Source organism: Hyla sarda, chromosome 3 (assembly GCF_029499605.1).
Source record: "Hyla sarda isolate aHylSar1 chromosome 3, aHylSar1.hap1, whole genome shotgun sequence".
NCBI classification, from domain to species: domain Eukaryota; kingdom Metazoa; phylum Chordata; class Amphibia; order Anura; family Hylidae; genus Hyla; species Hyla sarda.
This window is the reverse complement of record NC_079191.1, coordinates 67,954,077-67,981,950: the sequence shown is the minus strand read 5'-3', so window position 1 is coordinate 67,981,950 and position 27,874 is coordinate 67,954,077. Positions and strand designations below refer to the sequence as shown.

General features: G+C 45.7%; 1 protein-coding gene across 7 annotated transcripts in view; it reads left to right on the top strand.

Annotated features, from left to right (window-relative positions):
- PUM2 (pumilio RNA binding family member 2) overlaps positions 1–19,512 on the top strand; it is a 117,129-nt gene extending 97,617 nt beyond the window's left edge. For 4 of the 7 annotated variants that reach the window (XM_056564268.1, XM_056564267.1, XM_056564265.1 and 1 more), the window contains exons 18-22: positions 2,630–2,767; positions 3,815–3,952; positions 10,547–10,668; positions 11,644–11,836; positions 15,694–16,849. In XM_056564268.1, coding sequence (XP_056420243.1) covers positions 2,630–2,767; positions 3,815–3,952; positions 10,547–10,668; positions 11,644–11,836; positions 15,694–15,825 — 723 coding nt within the window. In that variant the 3' untranslated portion in view covers positions 15,826–16,849. The other 3 variants (XM_056564270.1, XM_056564266.1, XR_008890988.1) reach the window with 2 other exon arrangements.
- Positions 19,513–27,874: the final 8,362 nt, after the last annotated feature.

The following is a 27,874-nucleotide window of genomic DNA, read 5'->3' as shown; positions in this document are numbered from 1 at the left end:
GCCTCAGAAGTGGGTTTGCGGTTAATTGATTTGGGCGCAAAACGGCCGGACTGGTTGGAGTCCGACTTCCAAGACGGGCGTGCCCGTAATGAAGGAGCCTTCTTGTCCCGCGAGGGCGCCTGCCCGGACCCTTTGCTGGAGCCAGAGGACCGAAAGGAAATGGACTTCCTTTGGAAGTAGGGCGAGCCTTATTTTGAGGTAACAAGGAACTTTTACCTCCCGTTGCCTCAGAGATAATCTCATCAAGGCGTTTGCCAATAAGATAGCCACCTGTAAAAGGAAGCTCAGTGAGAGACCTTTTGGAAGCGGCATCTGCATTCCAAGCTTTAAGCCACATAGAGCGGCGGAGAGCCGCTAGGTGACCCACAGCAATGGCAGAATAACGGGCTGACTGCATGGAAGCTGCGCACAGGAAGTCCCCAGCTTTAGAGCATTGGAGAGCCAGAGCAGATAGATCCTCTGGGGGGGATCCCTCTAAGATATCCTGATGGAGCTTTTGGCACCACTCCGACAGAGCCTTGGACACCCATGTCGAGGCGAAGATGGGAAGAAGAGGAGAGCCAGCTGCTTCAGAGGCAAACTTCGCTAAGGATTCTACCTTCTTGTCCGTGGGATCCTTGAAGGCAGCGGCATCTGCCAGAGGCAGTGTAGTCGCCTTAGAGATCCGGGAGGTTGGTGGATCCACTGAGGGAGGGGAAACCACCTTAGTGACAAAGTCCTTGTCAAATGGATAACGTTCTTGAATCGTCTTGATTCCCAGGAACCTCTTGTCATGATGTTTCCATGCAGATTCCGGAATGTCTTCAAAGTCAGCGTATGAGCTGAACCTTTGAGGTGCTGGCTTAGCACGATGAAAGGATACTCCTGGATTGACGTCTGAAAATCCTGGGTCCTCTAAGTGAAAGGTGTCTCTTATGGCTGTCACCAATGAGTTCACCGTTGCAATTGAGTCCGAGCGGTCCTCTGAGTCAGATGCCGGCTCGGAAGCCTCGTCCACCAGTTCACCAGGAGAATGGGAACGAGTAGAGGCAGTCCTGGAGGGGGGCGACCCTGACCGGGTACGCGGCTCTGGCATGGCAGAGCGGCTACTCCGAGAACGTCCTCTGGAGGAGCGACGTTTGTGCCCAGATGACGGGGGGGGGGCGGGACCCACGAGGGGAACGCTCACGTCTATCTGAAGACTCAATGGAAGAGTCAGACAAGGCACCCCTAGTACGCTTGTGAGAGCGTGAAGTATGTGGAGACGAGGAGCGGGCCCTCTCAGAGGCCCTGCGCAGGGAAGACCCCTTCAAGGCGGACACCACTTCCTGGGAGGCCTCAGCCACCGAACAGGAGACTTGGGTCAAGTCAGCCATATACTGGGTCAGGGAAGAAACCCAGGCTGGAGCGGCTGAACCCACCGGAACCGCAGGGGCATCAGTGGGTCTGGGAGAGCAGTGGAGCAGGCAGGGCAAGTGGGCTCGGTAGAGCCAGGCATTTTGGTGCAGAGGGGGGCGCGCCTGAAGCAGAGGCACTAACTAATTGGCCCCCTTCTGACTGAAAATCGCGCCCACGGCGCTGATTGGAGGCTATTTGGTGCCTCAGAAGAGCTCCGACAGCCCTGTGGGCGGAGCTAAGGACAGGCCGAGAAGAAGCAGCCGATACGCTGGCAGGAACTGCCGGAGAAAGCGAAAGTAGGCCAGCGCAGAGAGCGGCTGGCCCGAACCAGCGCCGCGGCTGTCAGCCACACATAAGGCGCTGGCGGAGAAAGCGAAAGTAAGCTGGCGCTGAGAGCACCCGGCTCATACCAGCGCCGCGGCTGTCAGCCGCGTATAAGGCGCTGCAGTCTAAACACAGTAACCACACACACACACACACACACACTCCAGTGAAAAACATATACTCCTCAGATGCCACTGCTCCCCCAGAATAAAGGTCCAGAATAAAAGCCCCATCCCCAGTAAGCCAGCCTCATAACCTTAAAAGGTGGGCCAAAACAGGGGGTCTCCAGAAGTTGCAAGTCCGCACCTGAGGAGAAAGGGGGGGGGGGGGGGAGTACTTACCTCAGTCAGAAGAACTTACCTAATGGAGTCTTCAGTGAAGTCTTCAGTCAGCTTAGTTACCTGCATCACGCCGGGCTGCTATGCGCGAACGAGGCGAGCAGGGAAATAGGGGGACCCGGACCCATGAGGAACCAACCCAGGCGCTGACCATTGACGAGGGGGGGTGAACAGCGCATATACGCAATGTCTGTGCCCCCTTACTCGCAATGGGGAAACAGGGAACCGGAGTCCCTGAGTCCCCACCTGAAAACAGAAAAGAAAAAGGAATAAAAGAAACTAACACGTCCCTATACTAGGAAAACAAAAAATCAGAAGACCTGGTCTGGAGAATTCTAGACCATGTCCACCTCCTTCAGACACTAAGCTTAAACTGATTAGCTCAGGGTCTGAAGGTGGGTATATCCTGCTGGGAGGAGTCGACTTTTTTTATTACCATAGTGTCACACCTCCTAGAGACAGCAGCATACACCCACGGTCTGTGTCCCCCAATGGAGCCGATAGAGAAAAACTTATTTTAATGACAGTGTCCATTTAAATGAAATGTTTTATTCAGCACAGTGTATCTAAATTTGTTGTGTTCCTTGCAGAGTGAAATGGTGAAGGAGCTGGACGGACATGTTCTGAAGTGTGTGAAGGATCAGAATGGAAACCACGTGGTTCAGAAATGTATTGAATGTGTCCAGCCACAGTCCCTCCAGTTCATTATAGATGCCTTTAAAGGACAGGTGTGTGAGATCTCTGCCCATTCCCCAATATTCTTGAGGGCCTAGGCTATAAGGGACCATATTCACCAAGAGGAGGAGATCAGAAGTGAAATACTCAAGAGGATTTGTGCATTTTATTTTTTTAGAATTTGTTATTCTAGAATTTGTTCTAGAATGCTATTGCAGTAATAAAAGAGAGACTGTAGCATTGTAATGCTCAAAATTATTAAAGAGGTCTAGGGTCATTAAATGGGGAAACAGCAAGTGAAAGCAGAAATCGAAGAGATGTTCACTCTCACTTGGGCTAGGTTTCCACATAGGTTTTTTCTTTATTTTTATTTTTTTGGAAAACTGCCACTGCAGTGTTTGAGCCAAAGCCAGAAATGTATTCAATAGAAATGGGAAATAAGGACATGAACTTCTCCTTCCTACTGGATCCACTTCTGACTTTGGCTCAAAAATTGCAGTGGCAACTTTCCAAAAACACCAGAATATACACCAGAACCTAGCCTTAGGGGGATCGTGTGTTTATTATTATTTTATTGTTTTTCCTCCACGTATAAACACAGCCCAGTGTGCATTGAAGGTATGTAGAGCTGTCAGTTTATGATGCTTGTTGTTATGGCATGACAGACAGTTATCATCTTTTGAATTGCATATAATACAAAAAAATAATCTTCAGTGTAAATTCTTTATTTTTGAATAGTTCCAGAAGGTCAGGTTTATAGTAAAAGTATTTGGTTGGCTCAACCTTCATCAGACCTTATGACTAAAACACACTCCTAAAGGAATGTAGCATTGCTTATGGAAATGCAAGAACCTTGCTTGTGTATGTAGACAGAAAACCATAAATCTAATCTGCTGGAAATAAACAAAAATAAAGAACTTTTACTAAAGTATGAGAAGTTCTGTTCTCAATGTACTAACTGGGGTTTAGTTTTCCTTTCTCTGTCCTCACAAGTCCATCTAGAGTATACAATAAAGATGAAGCTGTGACACAACATGGGGAGGAATAAAACCAAATGTCTTTATTGCACAGCCGTACTGATAAATTGCTTTCATCCTCAGGTGTATGTTCTTTCCACTCATCCTTATGGCTGCAGAGTCATACAGCGCATTCTGGAGCACTGTACAGTCGAGCAGACTATGCCCATTCTGGAGGAATTACATCAGAGCACAGAACAGCTGGTGCAGGTAACACTCATTGTATGTATAATCTATATAATTTCTTGGCTTGTTGTACACCACTTTTCTTTAAATAAAGGCCAGTTAGTGTCCGAGGGTAAGGCAATGCAGGGTCTTGCAGTAGTAGACTAGAATGTCTCCATGCTTTCCCTCACTTCCAGCCCCTCTATGACGGACGTACTGGACTTAGTATGTCAGAAAAGTAGGGACTGGGAGGGGAAGGCAAGCGAGGAAGCATGCTAGACTGCACCACTTTAGCAACTTAGTCCCACCTCCCTGACACTTGCCTAAGGGAGATTTTATATGTTTGGCAACTACCACCAGGAAACAAGGTTTCTCGATCGGCTCCATTGGGGGACACAGACCGTGGGTATATGCTGCTGACACTAGGAGGCTTAATACTTGGCAATAAGAAAAGTCTGCCCCTCCCAGCAGGATATACCCGCCCACAGGCACCTGAGCTAATCAGTTTTAGCTTGGTGTCATTAGGAGGCAGACACAGGTCTGGAGCACTCCAGACCTGGTCACTTATTTTTCTTATTTTTGAATTTAGGCATGTTTAGTTAGTTTTCTCTCCCTTTTATTTCTCTCTTTTTAGGTGGGGTCTCAGGAACATAGCATTAACCGTTTCCCCATTTGCAAAGAAGGGGCACAGGCATCGAGTTATGCACTGTCAACCCCTTCTCGCCACCGGTCAGCACCTGGGGTTGTACCTCTGGGTCCGGGTCCCCCTACCTTCCCTGCTCGTCTCGACGTTTCAGCCCGGCATGATGCAGGTGTTTACTAGCTGACTGAAGACTTCATTAGGTAAGTTTTCTAAGGACAAGGTAAGTATTTCTCGCCCTTTCTTTTCAGGTTTCTAGTCCTGCTCAGGATTCTCAACCTCTATAACCCCCTAGGTACAGTCTCCAGCTCGGCCATTCTGAACATTGGGGACATCAATGGTGGTGTAGGACATTTCAATATGTGTTTTTACATTATTAAGGACATTTTCACAGCCCTGCTTTGTGCGCATGCACCCGGCTTATTTTCACATCGGCCGCATACATATGCGATGCGACCAGAGCGCCGGAGCTTCTGTTCTCTGTCGGCCGCGCAGTTCGCACACGGCCGACAGCTTTCCTTTCTCCCAGCCGCACTTCTTTTAATGATGGCCGTGGCGCATTCTCCGTACGGAGTTGAGCTCCGCCTACTCCCCACCGGCTGGGATTCCTGTCCTATAGCGTTTCAGTGCACGTATTGGGGGTATTGGTATCTACCTATCAGTGCGGGCGCCCGCTGCATGGGTCATTTGTACCAATAAGGGCCTGGCTGGTACTGGTCTTGCCCCCCTCCTCATTGAGCTAGCCCTCCCTCTCTCCTCTGCTGAGGACCGGCTTTTCACACAGCCTGCTTCTTCTCTTCCTGAGGAACACTGGGTGAGACTGCTCCATTTTTACTTTTGCTTGCACTATGTCCAAACCCAGAGCTGAAGCCCCCCCGACAGGTCCCTGCGGCCCTGGTCACCTATTATGCCTGTGTGGGCTGCAAAACTAAAATGCCTTGTGGTTCTGCTGAACCCACTTGTCCTACCTGCACCACTGCACGCCCCGGCCCTCCTGGTAGATCTTCCCAGGACGTTCCACCAGAACCTGTGGGCTCTGCTCTCCCTCCAGAATGGGTGTCTTCACTCTCCCAGTCTATTTCTGACCTGGCACAGGTCTCCTATTCCATGGGGACTGCATTGGATAGGTCTTCCTTCCAGGGAGGCTTGCCCTCCTTCTCCTTATGTTAGGTGCTTTCACAAGCGGGTTTCTCCTCTGGCTCGTCTCCAGAGTCCGGAAGCCGGAATAGGCGCTCTCCTCATAGGTTTCGCTCCTCTTCCCTGGCACCCCGAAAACGCCCCTCTTCTGAGGGCCACTCTCCTGGTCACTGTCCTAGGTCTCCAGATCTGCATACCAGGTCTGCTTCACCTTCATCCAAGGCTGCCTCCACCCGCTTCCAGTCTCCTGCGATACTGAAAGATGAGGCGTAAGGTTCTGCCTCCGACTCAGAGGACCGAATCGGAACATCCGACATGGTAGACAACTTGGTCTCGGCCATCACGGACACCTTTCACCTAGAGGACCCAGGAACTTCGGAACCAGCTCCAGGAGTTTGCTTCCACTGCTCCCGTCCCTCTCCTAAGGTTTTCTGCTCTCATGCTGAATTTGACACCTTACTGGAAACAGCATAGAAGCATCCTGACAAGCACTTTCAAGGGACTAAAAAGGTTCGGGCATAGTTTCCTTTTGCCCAGGACCTCATTGCAAGATGGACTTCACCACCAACCGTGGATCCTCCAGTTTCCCGCCTGTCAAAGGTGACTACTCTGCCTTTGGCGGACGCAGCATCCTTTAAGGACCCAGCGAACAAGAGGATTGAAAATCTGGCAAAATTCACCTTTGAAGCAGCAGGTTAATCTTTACTTCCTACCTTCGCTTCTGCTTGGGTGTCAAAAGCCCTTTCTGTCTGGGCTTCCTGTTGGCAGTCCTCCTAACAGAGAGCAGGTAGAAAGTCACTAGGGTATATAGTTGGCAGTGAAGGCCCCTCAGCGTACAGGCGGGCTACAGCAGACAGGGAGAGCACCACAAGGTCCAGCAGGGCCAGCCAGGGTATGGAGGTACTCACTCAGGGAGCCAGCAGCAAAGAGCAGAGATATTCAGAGGACTCCGGCCCAGTTCCACCAGGTGACGTCAGCACCCTCTCCCTCTGTCGGGAGCAGCTACACACTGGCCCCGCCCACGAAGGCTGAAGATGGCCTGTCCTTTCAGGATGCCCGAGGGTACTGGAACAGAGAAGAGACGGGAGAGACATCACAGCAGTCCACCACCAGCCCAGCCCCAGGGAACCTCCGCCTCAGCTCCGGAGCTCCTTTGCACACGGCCACAGGCCGCAGCCACTGGAGACCGCCTGCATCTCACAGAAGCGCCAGAGCACAGCCTCTCCTCGCTATCCCAGACCCCAGAGGGACCGAGACTCAAGAAGACCGGCCAGGAAGGGAGAGAGATCAGGGTAGATGGTGGTGGGGTAGTGGGAGCTCTCAACTCGTATGTCCGCTCACACTGGAATCCAGGCCACGTCCCCACCAGTGTGACTCCTTCTTTGTGCTTACAGAGGGTCGTTGTAAGGGGCCTCCTGCTTCGAAGGCAACCATTTCACAGTGGATCCTTTCTGCCATTTCGGAAGCTTACCGCTGCAAGGGGAAGACTCCTCCTTTCAGGGTCTCAGCTCATTTCACTCGTTCTGTCGGAGCCTCCTGGGCTCCCCGCAACAGGGCTTCAGCCTTGCAAGTTTGCAAGGCGGCCACCTGATAGTCTTTGCACACTTTTGCGAATCTCTACCAGGTACATACCTTTGCATCTGCTGATGCTAGTCTGGGTCGCAAGGTGTTGCAGGTGGCTGTGGTCCAGCCTTCCACCTAAGTAAAAAAAAAAACTTTTTCCCACCCCGGGGACTGCTTTGGTACATCCCACGGTCTGTGTCCCCCAATGGAGCTGATAAAGAAAAGTAGTAATGCTTACCGTAAAATCTTTCTCCATTGGGGGACGCAGCACCCACCCATTTATTCTGGTGTTCCTGGTTGTTACCTGTCAGTTAATGTTTATTCTGCGGTTTCCTCAGGCAGTTAACCGTTTTTTTTTTCTTGCCTGTTGGTCTTCTCCTACTGCTCTGGGACTAAACTGATAAGTTCAGGTGCCTGCGGGTGGGTATATCTTGCTGGGAGGGGCTGACTTTTCTTATTGCCTAGTGTGGTGGCTGGTGGCAGCAGCATATACCTGGTGGCAGCAGCATATACCCACGGTCTGTGTCCCCCAATGGATCCACAGAGAGAGAGATTTTACAGTAAGCATAAAAAATCAGCTTTTTTCTTTTATGCCCTATCAGCTATCCCATTGTGTCTGCAGCTTGGAAGCAAATAGAGCTGACAGATTCCCTTTAAAATAATTTTTAATGTTCAAAGGTAATCTGATATTTGCTATATAAATTGTATCATTGTAATCGTATGAACCTGCTACACAAAGATAATGTCATTTTTGTCACATGGTGAACAATATAAAGGTTAAAATGAAAAATTCAGTGGTACCTCAAAATGGTGACATCCATTTATATACATTAATAAAAAAAAAAAGTTAGGACTATTAGAAGATGGAGATGTGGGATGATTTTGTCATCAGGATCAAGGCTTATTTCACAGGGATGTAATACTGCCCCATTTTCATGTCCGTATTACAGCCCCAAGTCCCAGCCAAACCCAATTTCATTACCCAGATACAGAGCCCACATTGGTTGTGTTCCGATGGGGCTGGTCCCTACTGCAAAGTCCCTTTTGCTCTCCTGTTCACACACAGGAAATTTCAGGCATTTCAGATTTGTCTAAAGGGGAGCACGAAGCAGGAGATCAGGGGCAGGTGACTACATAGTGTTTTTTTGGTTTTATTTTATTTTTTTATCCCACCCACCTTTAGCTGTAAAATATAAAATAAGATCTCCATTTCAAGGTATGTTCAAACGGGAGCGCATCCGCAGCCTATTTGATGCTGAGGATGTATTGCCGAAACACACAGTGTTAGGGCAGAGCGATCTCCCTGTTGCTGCTGCCGTAGCTCTGTGTGTCCGCTCGTATCTGCAGATTTCCCCAAAGCAGTCACGAGTGGACACACAGAGCTACGGCAGCAGCAGCAGTGAGTTCACTCTGCCTCAAAGGGGTACTCCGGAGGAAAAAACATTTTTTTTTAAATCAACTGGTGCCAGAAAGGTTAAACAGATTTGTAAAATACTTCTATTTAAAAAATCTTAATTCTTCAAGTACGGTACTTATCAGATGCTGTATGCTCCACAGGAAGTTCTTTTTTTTTTTCTTATCAGTCTGACCACAGTGCTCTCTGCTGACACCTCTGTCCATGTCAGGAACTGTCCAGAGTAGGAGAGGTTTGCTATAGGGATTTGCTCCTACTCTAGACAGTTCCTGACATGGACAGAGGTGTCAGCAGAGAGCACTGTGGTCAGACAGAAAGGAACTATACAACTTCCTCTTGAGCATACAGCAGCTAAGTACCGGAATGATTAAGACTTTTAAATAGAAGTTGTTTACAAATCCGTTTAACTTGCACCAGTGCACCTAATCTGGCACCAGTTGATAAAAAAAAAACAGTTTTGCACCGGAGTACTCCTTTAACTCTGTGTGTTCCAGCAGCGCATTTTGCGGCATCAAATACTCTGTGGATTCGCTCCCATGTGAACGTACCTTTAACCCCTTAAGGACCTGGGGTTTTTCCGTATTTGCATTTTCGTTTTTTCATTTTCGTTTTTCCGCCTTGCCTTTAAAAAACCAAAAATCCATATGATGGCTTATTTTTTGCGACACCAATTCTACTTTCTAATGACGTCAGTCATTTTTCCCAAAAATCGACAGCGAAACGGAAAAAAAAATCATTGTGAGACAAAATAGAAAAAAAAACCCGCCATTTTCTAACTTTTGGGGGCTTCCGTTTCTACGTAGTACATTTTTCGGTAATAACGACACCTTTTCTTTATTCTGTAGGTCCATATGATTAAAATGATACCCTACTTATATAGGTTTGATTTTGTCGGACTTCTGGAAAAAATCATAACTACATGCAGGAAAATTAATACGTTTAAAATTGTCATCTTCTTACCCCTATAACTTTTTTATTTTTCCGCGTATGGGGCGATATGAGGGCTCATTTTTTACGCCGTGATCTGAAGTTTTTAGAGGTACCATTTTTAGATTGATAGGACTTATTGATTACTTTTTATTAATTTTTTCATTATATAAAAAGTGACCAAAAATGCACTATTTTGGACTTTGGAATTTTTTTGCGCGTACGCCATTGACCGAGCGGTTTAATTAACGATATATTTTTATAATTCGGACATATCCGCACGCGGTGATACCATATATGTTTGTTTTTCTTTAAACAGTTTTTTTTTTTTTTTTTTTTTTTTTTTTTTTATGGGAAAAGGTGGGGTGATTCGAACTTTTAATAGGGGAGGGGTTAAATGATCTTTTAAGGCTCTGAGCAGTCATTCGGCGATCGGACAGCGAGGAGGCAGGTAGGGACCCTCCTGCTGTCCTGTAAGTTGTTCGGGATGCCGCGATTACGCCGCGGCGATCCCGAACAGCTCCCTGAGCTAACCGGCATGCTTTCACTTTAGATGCGGCATTGAACTATGTACGCCGCGTCTAAAGGGTTAATAGCGCGCGGCACCGCGATCAGTGCCGCGCGCTATTAGCCACAGGTCCCTGCCATTGTTAGAGGCCGGGCCCGACCCTCTATGACACGGGGCCACGCCGAGGCCCCGTGTTATAGATCGGGAGCGGATTCATGACGTAACGTTACGTCATGGGTCCTGAACAGGTTAAGGGAAACTGACCAGTTTTACTTGCACGAACCTGCTGGTACTGTGTGATGCTGTACTGTGCAGGTGACGCTGATCACAATGAACTTTACTTTCCTACATGTAGTTTAGTTCCTGAGATATCACGAAAAATCCTAATATGTAAATTGGGGAGCACACTGGTGATCATCTAGACCTAATCTGTGCTTCATGTCTTTATTTGTTGTATTGTAGGATCAGTATGGAAATTATGTCATCCAGCATGTTCTAGAACATGGTCGATCAGAGGACAAAAGCAAAATTGTGTCTGAAATTAGAGGAAAAGTCTTGGCGTTGAGTCAGCACAAGTTTGCCAGGTAAAATTTCATGTTCACAAAAAATCATTTTTAAGATAAATTTACAGGACAGCCAGAAAAAGTCTTTAGTCATAAAAGTACTGATTGATCTAGGCCCTGGTTTATCAATATGTCAGAAAAAAAACTTGGAGTAATTTGCCCATAGAAACCATTTGTCCATAGTAACCAATCAGCAGCTCAGCTTTCATATAGTAATAACTTGATGTGAAATGAAAGCTGAGCTGTGATTGATAGCTATCGACAAACACTCCGTTTTTGTCTCGGACTGATAATTCTGGGCATCAATCTTTCACTAGAGCGAGCAGATATTAATGTCTATCTATGCAACTATCCTGTAACTCAGTGTTTCCCAACCCAGTCCTCAAGGCACACCAACATTCCGGCTTTTTTCAGTTACTCCATTGAAATAGAACAGGGAAAAATTAAAATCCTGGACTGTTGGTGTTCCTTGAGGACTGGGTTGGGAAACACTGCTGTAACTTGTGAGATTTTCAAAAGTGTCTATATACTTCAAGGTTTTTCTTTTCTTTGCAAACAAAAACTTGAAGGCAACCCATCACCTGTTCATGCTGCCCAGACCACAGGCAGTATAAAACAGATTCAAGAAGAGGGATCCAGATACACACTTATATGCTGAAACACTTGAGCATAGCAGAGAAATCTTGGTTTAAAGATGTTATGCAGTAGAACAAAACTTGTCCTATACCGCATAAAGCTGCATCTCGGAGATAGTGTTCATGTATCTCCCCGTCTCCCATAGAGGTGCATGGAGGGGGGTGTTGGCCACAGCTTCATGCCGTGGTCGACACAACATTCATGCAGAGAGTCGGGTTGCCATGAATATATTTGGGGGGCTAGGTTGACGGATACGAAGAAGCAGCCACTTACAATCATTAGGTCAGCTTATATGACTGTTTATATCAGCATGTGTTGTCAGTTCTGTATTCAGATCTTTATTTGTCCTTCTCTCCGCAGTAATGTTGTAGAGAAATGTGTCAGTCACTCATCCCGTGCAGAGAGAGCGCTATTGATTGATGAGGTGTGCTGCCAGAATGATGGTCCTCACAGTGCCTTATACACCATGATGAAGGACCAGTATGCAAACTACGTGGTGCAGAAGATGATTGATATGGCAGAGCCAGCTCAGCGCAAAATCATCATGCATAAGGTAAAGACATTAAAGGGATTGTCTCACCCACAACAAATCCTCTATCCACAGAATAGAGGATAAAAATATGATCGCAGAGGATCCGACTGAAAGTCTCATGTCTTAGCTGCTACTCTGTTTCCAGTCTGTGGTACTGCTGGAAATAACATTGCAAGGGTCAAAGGTTGAAATCCCCTGGAACAGGTATAAATCCATATGCAGGTAGCTCCACATAGTACTAGCTGCAGGCAGACAGAATTTTATCATATAGGTCTTTGGCTGTGTAAATGAAAGTTTCTCCTCTGTTAAACAACCAACCTTTAAAAGATTATGGTAACAAACTGAGCAGAAACTGAAAAGAAAGGGGATATTTATATATGAGAAGAAAGTAAATAAAAAATAATGAAACCCTTTAGGATCCATTCACATGGGACAATTTCCTGCATATTTGCTGTAGACAATTTGCTGCAGGTTTTGTTACTATTGACTTCAATGGGTCAGCAGAACATCCGCAGTGACATATATGCAGATTTTCTGCAGGCCCATTAAAGTCAATAGTAGTAAGATCTGCGGATTTGCATGGCCAAAGTACACACAAAATCCGCCCATGTCAACAGACCCATAGGCTATGTTCACACGTCAGAATTTCTGCATGTAATTCTGCCACAGGCTGTCTGGCCATGCTGAGAGTTGTAGTTTTGCAACAGCTGGAGGCACGTTGGTTTGGAAAACACTGTTGTCGAGGAATATAATAAATGTATTTAAATCAGCTGTGTTACTGCAGCAAAACCTGCAATAGCTATGGATTTATTGTGGATTTTGGCTTCCCTATATCAATTCATGGGAAAAAATCTGCAGCTTAGTTTGACAGGCTGTGGGCCTAAAACGGCACCACTGGCAAATTTATGTTTGGATATTTATCGCAATGTTTTGGATAAGATTTCTGTGAATCCCTTCTCTTTTGCTGCTACACTGCCTAAAATCTACATTGTATTGGCCCCGCGTGAACAAACCCTCAACATCTGTCAGAATTTAAAATCTAATATTTCCCTGTCGCTCTTCATTCGGGGACACAGAGACCATGAGTATATGCTCTTGCCACTAGGAGGCGCTGACACTAGGGAAAAAGTCGGCTCTTCCCTGGCAGGATATAACCGCCTACTGGAAGTCAGGTAATCAGTTTTTAGCTAGTGTCAGTAGGCGGCAAGACACAGGTCTGGAGCTCCCCAGACCTGGCCTCTTTTTTTTTTTTTATTATTATTATTTTCTAGTAAGGTCTGTTTAGTTAGCTTTTTTTCCTTCCATTTTGTTTCTCATTTTCAGGTGGGGGTTCAGGAGCATGGTGCAACCTGTTTCCTTATATGCGACAAAGGGGCACAGACATAGAGTATGTACTGTTAAACCCTTCTCGTCAACGGCCAGTGCCTGGAGGTTGTACCCTGGGTCCACGTCCCTCACTGCCCCTGCTCACCCCGCTACCTTAGCCTGGTATGATGCAGCGTGGCTATAAGCTGGTTGAATCTGTCTGGGGGAGTATATGAAGACCGTGGGTGAGTATATTATCCCCTTTGCCTGCCCGCTCGCTCGCCAGTGGACTCTGTTACGGCCGTTCCTGTACCAGGGCAGCTCCGCCGGCTTTTGCAGTGGCTCCCTGTACTTTCTGCGGCCACTGATTTTCTTTACTTCAGATCTCCTCCGGCACTTGCTGGCCAGCAGAACCCATAATGGCGGCAGGTAGCTCCGCCCCCCTTCTCCCCGTGCTCGGCGTGCGAATTTGGAGACTGAGGGAGGACTTTCTTTCCCCTCTGTCAGCACTGTCTTGGGAGCGTCGGATAGGAAAAGCCCAGCGCCTTTCTGCACCTCTCATGAACGGAGCTTGGCTCCGCCCCTCCTCCCGCAGCGAGCCCTCCACGCTTAGGGCACTGCATTAGCTGTTCACGCTACCAGGGATGTCAGAGGCTGTCTCCTTTTGGGGTTCTTCCTCCGACGGTAATCCATCAGGGGAGGGTTCTTGGCGTATGCATACACTATGATTCCCTCCTCCACAGGTCACCGATCTCATATCTACCGCATCCGCGGTTGACATTCCGGTACCCCTCGGCCAGTGCGAGGTGTCCGACGGAGTGACCTGTTGCATACTATGGACCCATACCAGTGGTCTGCGTGGTTCCTCCGCTGCCTGTCATTTCTCACATGCCTGATGTCACTGCTGTTCGAGTTCCAGTACCCCACTACCAGTGCGCGGTGTCCGAAGTAGTGCCCTGACTTGTCCTATGGACCCTATGCAGGACGATGGGGATATACCATCCATGGCTCTTCAGCCTCCCCCGATCTCCCAGGGTGGCGGGGATTCTATCCATGGTTCCTATGGCTCCCCGACCTCCCACCTGCAACCAAGGGGGCACAGGGATCTGCAATATGACTGTAGTTCCTTTTTCGACAGCACCTGGAGGTGTACTCGTTCAGCCAGACTGTTGTCTGCACGGTTTCTGACGCACTCGGTCTCCCGACCCTCAGCTGCCGCGTGCATGGCTGGAGTTTCCAGCACCTCACTGCTGGTGGGAGCAATCTGGAAGAGGGTCCCCTGCAGGTACACTGGACTGACGTCAGTCAGTCAGACTTTGTTCTGCTTGAGGGTCGCCCATCAGATCGTCCGAACTGCGTTCAGGAACCCTATACCAGTCAACCAGGCGGTGGTCTGCGTGGTTTACTACTGCGTGGCGTCACCTACCTTACACTTCCCACGCCTTGGCGGAAATTCAGGTATCCTACTGCCGAGGTGTAGTTCTGAGCAAGGGACCCCATGTTGCTCCATGGGCCTGTCACAATGCACCACGTAGTGCTTCGCAGGGTTCCCTACTTTCCCAGGTCCCTTTCCACAGGCCTGCTGCTACCATGGATATGGGCTGGTAAACCACTTTCAGTGTGTGGTTCCGAGGACAGGACCGGCGTGTCCACGGTCCCTATGCCAATTAGCCAGACTGTCTGCATATTTTTTTCATCCACCAGGCAGATCACCTGCCCCATTTGTCCTTCATCTCTTTAGTCTGCGACTTCAGTTGTGGTGCATAGTGCCATTAAGAGATGGGGTGTGGGCGTTTCCTGCAGGTTCTATGGACCTCGCAGCAGCACCCCCCCCCCCCCCCCCCCATACGGGTTGGCTCAGTTGCCTGCTCTGTTGCCTTATACATTGGCCAGGATGACTCCGTGGCTGCACAATCTGCACCCCCCTCTTTCTCGCAGGGTCCAAGGTCCCTTCCATGGCATCCCAGTCCATCTCCATTGAGAGTGGGAACTGCCAGATGCTCAGTTCCAGGCCTTGGTTGCCTTTTTAGCCCAGGGTCTCATCCGTGAGTCTTACGGCCAGCTGGGGTTCAGTCTCTGGACTGACTCCATTCATCTGGTGGTGTTCTTCCCACCCCAGGGACTGCTTTGGTACATCCCATGGTCTCTGTGTCCCCAATGAAGAGCGACCAAGAAAAGGAGATTTCTCTTTTGTACTCACCATAAAATCTTTCTTGTAGCCTTCATTGTGGGACACGGCACCCACCCATGTCTTCATTCTTGTCTGGATAGCCTTTTTTCCAGTTCTTGGGTGTTTCTTTGGGATTCCTTTGGACTTGTCTCTTGGTTGGCTTCTCCTACTGCTTTGTGACAAAACTGATTACCTAACTTCCAGTGGGCGGGTATATCCTGTCAGGGAGGAGCAAACTTTTTTTCCCTAGTGTCAGTGCCTCCTAGTGGCAAGAGAATATACCCATTGGCCCCTGTGTCCCCCAATGAAGGCTACGAGAAAGATATTTTACGGTAAGTACAAAAAAAACCTCCTTTTTTTTCAAATAAATCAAAATAACCAGCTTTTCTTTCTCCTCCAATAGATCCGACCACACATTACAACATTGCGTAAATACACCTATGGGAAGCACATACTGGCCAAGCTGGAGAAATACTACATGAAGACTAGCAGCGACCTGGGGCCGATGGTTGGACCATCGAACGGCATGCTGTAGAGAAAGCCAGTAATTGAGAACACACCTGTCATGAACGAGGAACCTTCCGACCCTCCTTCCCTTCGCTATTTCTTACCTTAGCTGATGTGTACCACACTATTTATTGTGATCCCTTTCTGACTACCTTTTTTTGGGGCTTCCCTCCAGCCACCGTGGGAGACTTACCCAGCCGCCTAGCTAGTACAAAACCAGAGCCTGTAAATGATGTAATTGTATCAAGCTGTCACATATTTTGTAAATTTTTACCTTGTAAAGTTCCTGTAAAAAGTGGTAGTTTTTAAAGGGAAAGTACAGTATTTTAATAATGCTGGTTTGCCGGTCGGGTCAGTCTCCCATCAGCTCGGAGGGTTAATCTGTAAATAGAGATGTCATCTTATTTTGTGACATATTATCCTTTATCCCTTTTAAACTTATCCTCCCCCTTGCCCCTTCCTCCTTAAACAAGTATCTTTCCACAGACATATAGGACCGTGGCTTCAATTCTCCTACATACAGTTAAGCTCCTGTTTATCAGCAGTCCTGATATCTCGTATGCATTTCCAGGCGGAGTAACAGAAAAACAAACAATGGAGTTCAATGCAGACAGTCGCCCTCATTTACTTAAACTGTCTAATTCTTAGACATTTTAAATAATATTAATAAATTTGGCACATTCTTAGGGTATGTTCACACGAGAGAATGTCCGTGCGGACATTCCCCTGACAGTGGAGTAGCGGCAGAACATGCTGGCACTAGGACCGCTCGGAAATGCACCATCTCATTGACGGCAATGCATTTCTGTGTGGACTCCGCACGTGGACATGTCTATTCTTCCTGCGGACACCAGAACTTGAAGTTTCTGGCACGAAAATTCTGCTGTGTGAACAGTGCAGCAGAATCTCATTGATATCAATGGGACTCTGCTGCTGCAGAATTTCTGTGTGGAATTCTGCACATAAATTCCATCGTGTGAACGTACCCTTAGACCAGTGTTTTCCAACCAGGCAGTGTTTCCCAAAAAGGGTACCCCCAGCTGCTGCAAAACTACAACTCCCAGCATGCTGGGAGTTGTAGTTTTGCAGCAGCTGGGGGTACCCTTTTTGGGAAATGCTGCCTTTGACTGTCTAGTCTATGTTTAGGACAACTGTTAGCTTAAACATGCAACAGAATTCTGGCCCAATGTCACATCTTAAAGCCGCACTTTTTACTGTGGCTTACATTTTTATAAAGTGGCATAGGTCATGCAAGACAGTTTTTTTTGTGCACATAAAACCTGAATCCTGGCACAGTTTCAGTAGGCACCAGCAATCCATCAGAGATCCATCGGTGTGGGAAGTGCATTACGAAAACACATGGTCCAAACCCAGACAACCCTAATAAGAATGTTTATGCATAAAAGGGGTACTGTCTAAGATTAGACTAAAAGAGTGGTGTTTTATGGAAATTCCTGGACTACTCCTTCCAGGATCTTCTGAGGGGCAGCAGCCTCAGTTACTACACAAACGTCCATCCGTCCAACTGCAGTGACCTCCAAAATAGTGGCGATTAGTAGGTTACCTGTCTAGGAATGGCTGCTCAAGTCCTCAAAATATCCTCTTGGACTGTGTATGTAGGAATTGGATGCAACCAAAACTTTATGCAATCATTGATCTGCAACCTACTTCTCTTCAGCCATGCTAAACTACAAGGACATGCTAGGAGTTGTAGTCTGCTGATTGAGCACCGTTGTTTTTAGACCGGAATGAAATGTAGCCAAGCGAAGTTAAAGGAGTAATCCAGTTTAGAAAAAATGCATCCCCTATCCCAGTCTTTCCCAACCAGTTTGCCTCCAGCTGTTGCAAAACTCCAATTCCCAGCATGCCCGGACAGCCTTCGGCTGTCCGGGCATGCTGGGAGTTGGAGTTTTGCAACAGTTGGAGGCACACTGGTTGGGAAAGACTGCCCTATCCAAAGGATAGGGGCTAAGTATAATATTGCAGGGGGTCCGAATGCTTGTCGACACGCAGCCTGCATGCATCTCTATGGCAAAACCGGAGATACAGTGCTTTGGCGTGCCCATAGAGATGCATGGAGGGCAGGTGCGGACCCCCCAGGCCGTGCTCTAGGAGTGCTGGAGTGCCATACAGAAGATCTCGGGGGGGTTGCAGTGGTCGGACCCACTGTGATCTGACACTCATCCCATATTCTTTGGATAGGGGATACATTTCTCTAAACTGGATAACCCCTTTAAGGTCCAGCAATACAAGTATTGCTTTAGCTCACTTTACTGCCTGCTGGAAAGACGTGTGTGTGTGTGTGTATACACAACAGCTGTAATTTTTGTTTTTCCCCTTTTCTTCTTACATTTCTTTTATTTTCTTATTAATTTGAAAACAAGTGATAGCTGATGTATAGCACTGGCTATTTTCAGTTTTTCCTCATGTTATTTATGCACCATCTGAGAGGCTTATAGTAATGAAGGCCTATTAACTATTTCGTTTTCCCTTGTATTCACTGAAAAAAGGGACCTGGTGCAAAAATCATGCAGTTAGCATGCAACATAGGCTTCCATGCGTTCCTTTGTTAAATGCAACCCCTGGGGGAGGCTCAATAAAATTCTGTCCAGAGCCTTCTGAATCCACAGATAAAATATAGGAGTCGAAAAAAAAGAAGACGACTCCATTTTGTTTCCTGTTTAGCACCTACTGAAGCACTGACGACGAATCATTGCTTAGCTCTGCAGTGGTAGTTTTTTTTTGTTTTGTTTTTTTTTTGTTTTTTTATATGTACACAGTGGTGTGATTTATTTTTATTTTAATAATTTTTTTTTTTTTTGTTCTGCTGTCATAACTAGCCAAATCGTATAGATTTAGATAGTGGATAAAAGTCCTTTTCGCGCATGGTAAAAAATAGATAAAAAAAAAATATATAAATATATATATATATATATTCGAATGGCTTTCTGTTTGTAATTTTTCCTTTTTGGGTCCTATATAAATATCTGCTTTGTATTGTATAAGTGTAACTAAATGAGTAGTTGACCGTTTACAGTCTTTGTTTAATACGAGCCTTGCTTATTTTGTAGTTGGTTGTACAGATTGTACATTTGTAAACCTTTTTTGCTGTATATGTTACTTCGTTTTCACCCCTTCATCTGGGAAGGGGCAGAAACTTTTTTGCATTTTAGTGTACATTTGGGTGTCTCTATATTGCCTTGGCAAATAGTGTTGTATAATGTAAATTTCTTTGAAAATCAAGTTTTTGGTTTTGTTTTGTTTTTTTAACCAGTCTTTCTACAGCTCGGTAAAAAAAGTCTATATAAATATATAAATACCAGCTTCTCTATTTATCTAGCGCTGGAGAACCCGTTCTTGTTTCTACACCGCGGCTCTAACATGTTGATAGGAATCAATGCAGTACATTGTGCTTAGTGAGTAGAAATGATATATATATGTCCATGTATATAAGTTCTGTTCACAGGGGAGAGCCGCACGAGTAAGAAGACCAGTGGCTTGCTTTGTATAGTACTGTATTTTTCATTAGCCTGCTCAAAGCCAAGAGGAGAAAAAAAAAACTTATGTAAATTATTGTCAATTTTGGTGAACATACAACATTGTATCAATAATCTATAGATGATGTACATTTACAAGCGGCCTTATGTACATTTTCCAATGATCTTTTTAAAAGGCAAAATTGTGACCACATGTGTATAATTAAAAGACTTTTTAATCCTTTCGTTTGTTGTATTTCCTTTCCATGTAAACGTCTTTGTTTGAATTTCAAATTACCTTTTCAATAAAGGGGTTATCTGGAGATAGAAAAACAGAGCTAATTTCTTTCAAAAACGGCACCACACAGGTTGTCTGTGATATTACAACTTGTCTCTCTTCATTTTGAATGAAGCTGAGCTGCAATACTACACACAACCCGAGGACTGATGTGGTGCTGTTTTTGTGTGTTTTTTCTAATCCTGGATAACACCTCTAGGGTAGGGTCACATGCAGCACATCCGCAGGGGGGTTACCCTTAGCTGATATTTTGCTTGTTGATTACTTTTTGGTAAAAATGAAGAATTACCTTTTATTCTGTAGATCCACACCATTACAACGATACCCAGTTTGTATAGGTTTTATTTGACTAACTTTTTGTACATAACTGAGTACTTAAGGATGCAGGGCATACATGTACACCCTGATCCTGTTACTGGTGTTTAAAGCGTTCTCACGAGCGTAGAATGCTTTAAACCCTGTGGGACCCAACTGCTATCAGCAGCCAGGACCCAGGGTTCATGCCAGGCAGCGCCGATCGGGCCGAAGCCCGGCATTAACCCTTTACACGCCGCAATCAAAGTTGATTGCGGCGTCTTAAACTAAAACCACAATGTCCTGATCAGCTGAGAGGACGGCGGGCGGGCCCTTACCTGCCTCCTCGCCGTCCGATCAGTGATCTGCTGCTCCAGGAAGTTTCAGCAGCCTTGAGCAGCAGAGCACCGATGACACTGATCAATGCTATGCTTCATGCTTCCTTTCCTTTTAAGTTGCATTAATGAAATACAACGGCACAATATTCAAATTTTTCGAGTTTCACCTGTACCATAAAAAAAATATAAAAGCAATCAAAAAGTCCAATCAAAACAAATATGGTACCAATAAAAACTACAGACCACGGCCCAAAAAATTACCCCATATACATCACTGTATGGGGACAAATAAAGTTATAGGGTTCAAAATATGGCAATTTTAAACATACTAATTTTGGTGCATGTACAATGTTCCCCCGAAAATAAGACACTGTCTTATATATTTTTCCTCAAGAAGACACGCTATGGCTTATTTTCAGGGTATGTCTTATTTTTATTGCGGTAAGTATGGTACAACAGGGAGGGATGTCTTATTTTTATTACGGTATGGTACAACAATCTACATTTCTCCTCCATTTCATGGCCTGCTGTACAGTACTCTCCATGCGGATGCACCATAGAGTTACTGGGAAGAAGTGGTTTTAACTTCCTTCCTGTGCTAGACAACTGCAGGGACTTGGGAGCCGCCACAAAGAAGTTGCGTCCCCATACTGATCAACTGGTACATGCTGCCATCCCTACGCTGGACACTCGACCTACCGCTGCACGGTATCGGGACATTCCTACGGTACCTGTCAAGATAGGGCAGATGAGAATTACTGGCCGTCTTCTTTACCTTCAATAAGCCACGCCTACCACTATGGCTTATTTCCCGGTTGCCATGACAGCACCGCCTTTGAGAGGGACTCCGCCTCTAGGGACAGGAAACCTGACGATAAAAAGAACCCTCCTCCTTGGCCTCGGTGTGTGTTTCCTGTCCCTAAGGAAGCCTGTCTGGGGTGGGAGTCCCTGTCTCAGCTGTAGGATAAGAATGCTGAGGGCATGCCAGAGCTATTTTAAATCCCCGTAGTCTCGGGGGTATGGGCGGTCCTGATCAGTCTCCCTAGTCTGGGAATTGAAGCCTGGCTCCACTATGCCGGCGGCGCAGTAACAGAGGAAGTCCTCCTGTTCTCTCTGCATGTGTCTCCATGGTAGTGGATGACACTGGAGGAAGAGCCGGATATGCATCACAGGGTCTGGAGACGCGACCCGGATATGACATTAGATGCCGGTGTTTCTCAGTGTGGAAGTGAGGTCTGATAGTATTTAGGCCGCATAGGATGTCATCATCCTCCGTGGTGGAAGCCAGCCAGCAGTAGCAGTCTGTAAGCATGAGGACCCCCAGGTGGTACCCTGCTGAATCTCCAGCGAAAACCCCGTCCTCGGTAGCCAGCGTTTCCTGAGTGAGTGTATCCATTTCATTATGTGGATCTTTTTTTTAATACCTAATTAAAATTAACACAGAAATCCAAACACCTTGAATGTAATACATTTAAAACAAGGTTACCTCAGGGCTTTGTAAAGATGACTTGTCCGTCATGTGTGGCCAAGGTTTTTTCAGTCCCCACGTTATTGTCTTCTATGCAAGATTTAATTGGAGTGGAGATACAGAATTCATTAAAAACTGCTTTAAATTCTGCTCCTACTCTTGATACTCCTATTACCACAGTTGTGCAGCCAATGGGGTCGGAGGAGGAAGGAATTGCTGTAGAGTCGGCTGAATCTGAGTATTCCTCTACGGTAGTGGACACTACTACAGAGAGACCTTTCTTTCAGGCAGAGAACACTGATAATTTGATTAAAAACGTACGATTAGCCAATATTCTAGGTCCTAGAGGAGAAAAATCAATTCCGGACATAGGCCCTCATTTACTATTGTTTTGTCGAGTTGTGCGCCAGAAATTCTGTCTGCGCTAGATTTTGCACCAGAATTGAAAAACACATTTTGCTAAGAAAACCCAAAAAGGGAGTGGCCACTGAGGAAAGGGGGCGTGGTCTCCTAAAAGGGGCATGTTCCTGACATTTTCACAAAAACCCAACATATTTACTAAGGTTTCCACATAAAATGTGGTGGATTTGAACTGAGGAAAACCAGACAGATCAGAGCATGTGTGAAAAAAGCAAAATGTAGGGAAAAGTGCAAAATGTAGGGAAACCTTAGTAAATACCGTGGAAAATTGTAGGGAATTAAAACCCACAAAGAAACCTACACAACACTTAGTAAATAAGGGCCATTATGTTTAAAGGATTAGAGCTGAGAAAATGTAGAGCCTTTCCCGTCCATTTCTGGGTTAATTAAAAAGGAACGTGAAAATCCTGAAAGGAAGGCCTTCCTTCCCAGAGCTTTGAAAAGAAAATATCCATTTGACAATACTGAGTTAACCGAATGGGAAATGGTGCCTAAAGTAGACGTAGCTATTTCCAAAGTCTCCAGGAAAAGTGCCCTTCCTTTAGAGGACTTAGGGGTTCTCCATGACCCTATGGACAAAAAATCTGAGCCTTTTTTTGCGTAGAACTTAGGAGGCCGCCACTGCCTCCTTTAACCCCTTAAGGACCCAGCCAATTTTCACTGTAGGACACGGCCATTTTTTTGCACATCTGACCACTGTCACTTTAAACATTAATACCTCTGGTATGCTTTTACTTTTCATTCTGATTCCGAGATTGTTTTTTCATGACATATTCTACTTTATGTTAGTGGTAAAATGTTGTCGATACTTGCATCATTTCTTGGTGAAAAATTCCAAAATTTGATGAAAAAATTTAAAATTTAGCTTTTTTTTTTACTTTGAAGCTCTCTGCTTATAAGGAAAATGAATATTCCAAATAAATTATATATTGATTCACATATACAATATGTCTACTTTTATGTTTCCATCATAAAGTTGACATGTTTTTACTTTTGGAAGACACCAGAGGGCTTCAAAGTATAGCAGCAATTTTCCAATTTTTCACAAAATTTTCAAAATCGAAATTTTTCAAGGACCAGTTCTGTTTTGAAGTGGATTTGAAGGGCCTTCTTATTAGAAATACCCCACAAATGACCCCATTATAAAAACTGCACCCCTCAAAGTATTCAAAATGACATTCAAAAGGTTTGTTAACCCTTTAGGTGTTTCACAGGAATAGCCGCAAATGGAAGGAGAACATTCAAAATCTTCATTTTTTACACTGGCATGTTCTTGTAGACCCAGTTATTGAATTTTTACAAAGTAAAAGGAGAGAAATCTTCCTAAAATTTGTAACCCAATTTCTCTCGAGTAAGAAAATACCTCATGTGTATGTCAAGTGTTCGGCGGGCGCAGTAGAGGGATCAGAAGGGAAGGAGCGACAGTGGGATTTTGTAAAGTGAGTTTTTCTGAAATGGTTTTTGGGGGGCATGTCACATTTAGGAAGCCACTATGGTGCCAGGACAGCAAAAAAAAAAAAAACACATGGCATACTATTTTGGAAACTACACCCCTCAAGGCACGTAACAACTCCCAGCATGTACTGATCGCCGAAGGGCATGCTGGGAGATGTAGTTATGCAATAGCTGGAGGTACCCAACTACAACTCCCAGCATGCCGAGACAGCTGTTTGGGCATGCTGGGATTTGCAGTTTAGCAACACCTGGAGGGCTACAGTTTTAGAGAACACTGCAAAGTGATTTCCAAACTGTGGTCCTCCAGCTGTTGCAAAACTACAAATCCCAGCATCCCCAGACAGCAAACAGTTGTTTGGGCATGCTAGGAGTTGTAGTTTTGCAAGATCTGGAGAGCTACAGTTTAGGGACCACTATATAGTGGTCTCAAACTGTAGCCCTCCAGCTGTTGCAAAACTACATATTCCAGCATGCCCAAACAGTTGTCTGGGCATGCTGGGAGTTGTAGTTTTGCAACATCTGGAGGGCTACAGTTAGAGACCACTGTATAATGGTCTCAAACTGTACCCTCCAGATGTTGCTAGGCAACTCACTGGCTTCCGTCGGATCCAGCCGCACATCATCGCCGATCTTTGTCGCCTGCTGCCTTCAACGCCCGCCCGGATCGGTAAGTGGATCTTCGGCGCTGGTCCCCGTCGTTTCCCCGTCCTGCCCCGCCTATTGTGGGTGGGCAGGACGGGGAAAACTAAAGTTAACCCCTCCCCCGATCTGCTATTGGTGGTCGCGTCTAGACCACCAATAGCAGGGATAGGAGGGGTGGCACCCCTGCCACCTCACTCCTATCGCTTCAGGGGGATCCTGGGTGTCTTAGACAACCGCGATCCCCCTTATATTCCGGGTCACTATAGACCCGGAATGACCCGGAATCGCGCAAATTCACTTGCGATTTGCCGCGATTGTCGACATGGGGGGGAGGGGTCTGATGACCCCCCTGGGCGTTTGCACGGGATGCCTGCTGAACGATTTCAGCAGGCATCCCGGTCCGATCCCTGCCCGGCGCGCGGCAGGGGCCAGAATTCTCCATGACTTATGCGTACCTCATGGGTCCTTAAGTACCAGGGTGTCCTGACGTATGTGTATGTCAAGGGTCCTTAAGGGGTTAAGCCTAATGTGGCGGCTTCCTGGGTTGCCAGGTCTCTGATTCTTTGGTTGGATCAGCTATCCTCAGACTCGGGTTCCTCATGAAGAGTTATTAAATGCTATGCCTCTTATTAAGAAAATCTGCGGCATTTCTGGCAGATGCATCATCAGATGCTCTTAGGTTATCAGCTAGAACTTCAGTGCTTTCCAATTAGGCCCACAGTGTTTTGTGGCTAAAGACCTGGTCTGGTGACATCGCTTCAAAGAACAAACTTTGCGCTCTTCCTTGTGAGGGAAGAGTACTGTTTGGGTCAGTATTATCAGATACTTTAGAAAAAGCAGGGGACAGCAAGAAAATTTTCAAGCGTTATTTTTCCCCCCCAATAGAAAATCTAGGAGGCAGGGGTGTAGATCAGAGGATGCTCCAAGGTGGTGTTTTCCCAAAAAATCCAAAGGGTCTCCACAAGTTCTAAAAAAAAATCTAGTCAGCAATGACAGCCTGGGGCGAGTCGGAGGCAGACTGAGAAACTTTGTGGCAGAGTGGGAAAAAATTTCAAACAATTCTTGGGTCATAAGTACCTTAAGAGAAGGTCTTCGCCTAGAGTTTATCAATCTCCCGCCGACTCGCCTAAGGGTGACTTCAAGTCACTCGGGACCCACAAGGTTAGTTGCACTTCAAAAAGAAGTCCTTTCCCTACTACAAAAGCAGGTTCTTGTCCCAGTACCTCAAGAAGTAGTATGGTTAGGGTTTTAGTCTACCCTCTTTTTGGTAAAAAAAAAATACTTACCAGACCATTTCAAATCGAAAACCTTTAAACCAGTACCTCGTCTACAAAAAATTAAAACTGAAGACAGTGAAATCAGCAGTGAGCCTGTTAACAAAAGACTGCTTCATGGTCTCTATAGAACTAAAAGATGCGCATCTACATGTCCCAACACATCCAGATTACCAAAAATATTTACGCATAGACATAAAATTATAAACAGGACTTACTCCCCTTCAATTCAGGGCCTTGCCATTTGGAAAAGCCGTAGCCCCCAGAATTTTCACCAAAATAATTTCCGAGATGGCAGCACACATCCGAGAAGGAGTAGGCTTATTCATTCCGTACTAAGACTATTTCTTTTTGGTTGAGGTAGTCAGAAAAACAAGTGAGAGAGTTTTTAGATCACACTATTTCCATCCTAAAAAAAAAGTTAAGTTGGATTATAAATTGAAAAAAGTCATCCCTGGTCCCAGAAAACAAAAAGCTTTCTCTAGTTATAATCCTAGATTCTCAGCAACAAAAGTATTTTCTTCCAGACCAGAAAATTTCAAAAAAATCCAAAACCCAGTGAATGAAGTAATGGCTTGCCAGTCCATTTCCATAAGAAAAGGGATGTTTTTGTTGGGCCTGTTTACTGCAGCTATCCAATCAGTGACAGCTGTCACCCCCCCCCCCCCCCTCCCATAGGCTTGCATTCAGGGGGTAGAGCGTGACGTCACATGGGGCGGAGCTGTGACGTCACAACGCTCCGTCCCCGTGATCGCCAGTAATATGCTCCGGGGATTGATTGTAACGGGGTGCGGCGTGCAAGATCACGGGGGTCCACAGTGGCGGGACCTCGCGATCAGGCATCTTATCCCCTATCCTTTGGATAGGGGATAAGATGTCTTAGCGCCAGAGTACCCCTTTAATTTGCCTGCTAGCCCAGTTCTGTGTACAAAATCAACAGTTCCTACATGGAAAGTTCCCTTTCAAGGAATATCCTGATAACCAAGGGGAAGTTTTTCAAACGGTCACCTATAGTGACATTTTTTCTAAAAGAGATCAAAGGTTTCTTCATTGCTGCACGCTTGAGATCATCATCTGTCCCGAGCATGTACCAATGACGATATATCGCTCTAATGACGACTTGATTAAGATTGGAGTTACAAAGGAAAAATACGAATCGTCTCTCTTTGTCATTATTTCTGTGTTTACTCGTCGATAGCAGTAATTGAGATCTTTCTATATTCCTAGTATTATCTAAAGCTGAATTAATCACGGATAGTGGATCATTTCTGGCTAAGAATTGGTTTTAAGTTCCTCCGCTTGTTGTTCAAAAATATAATTATCACTTTTAATGCGTCTCAGATGCCGGAATTGGGAGTACTGAACGCTACGCTTTGTGAGAGCTCTGAAAATGAAGAAGTGTGTTCCGTGCGATGGGTTTACATTTCGCACACTAGGGGGCACTGGGAATCCAGATGTTTATTTCGTTATCAGTCCTATGAGCTCCCTATTTTGTCATTTTCTGTGGAATATAACATGACATGATAAATGCTACACTTTGTTTGCAAAACTTTTCTTTGAATTTTTCCTAGGAACGGATGAGAGAATTTCCCATGTATTTTGGATGAAACCTACTGTAGGGAATTTGGCGTGCCAGTATTCTTGCGTTACAAATATTTATAAATGTTTGCATAAACCCTATTGAGCTAGAAAAAAAATTAGCTTTTCCTGCTATTTGTTTAAAAATATAGAGCATTGGGCAAGAATTTGTGATTTTTTTTTAGACCAGTTTTCTTGCATAAGCATTGGTAAATTCCCCCCACTATTTCCAATGCTTGGAAACCATTGTTATATTTAGTTTCCAGTCCGTTATATGGATATAGTGTCTTAGATGACGCCCAATCCTTGTATTTAGAAAGTTGCATATAGTGCCCAGGGAAAGTTGTAGAAAATTTGGGGGATTCAGAAAAAGAAATTGCTATGCTCCTAAAATATACAAATATAGTAATATTTTATTATATTGATATTCCTACCAAATCTCTGCCAGTCCTCCATGTCAATAACATGTAATCCATACTGTAATTGGTCTCTATAGTCACCTGCTTTATTTCACTGCACCTTCCTGTATCCATGTACAGAAGTTGTGTCCATGCGATCATTCACTAAGTGGACAATTGTAATATATATATATATAATAGCTGAGTACCCGGCATTGCCTGGTTTTTCCTTCCTATTCTTTGTTGGGGAGGAAAATAAACAGAGGAAGCTTTTGACTTCATATCCAGTCCTCCTATATTGTTGTCATATCCCAACCCCATATCCCAATCCCATATCCTGTCCTCATCCCCCGTCCTCCTATCTCGACCTCCTATCCTGACCTCTTATTCCGTCCTATCTCGACCTGATATCCCATCCTCATATCCCGTCCTCCTA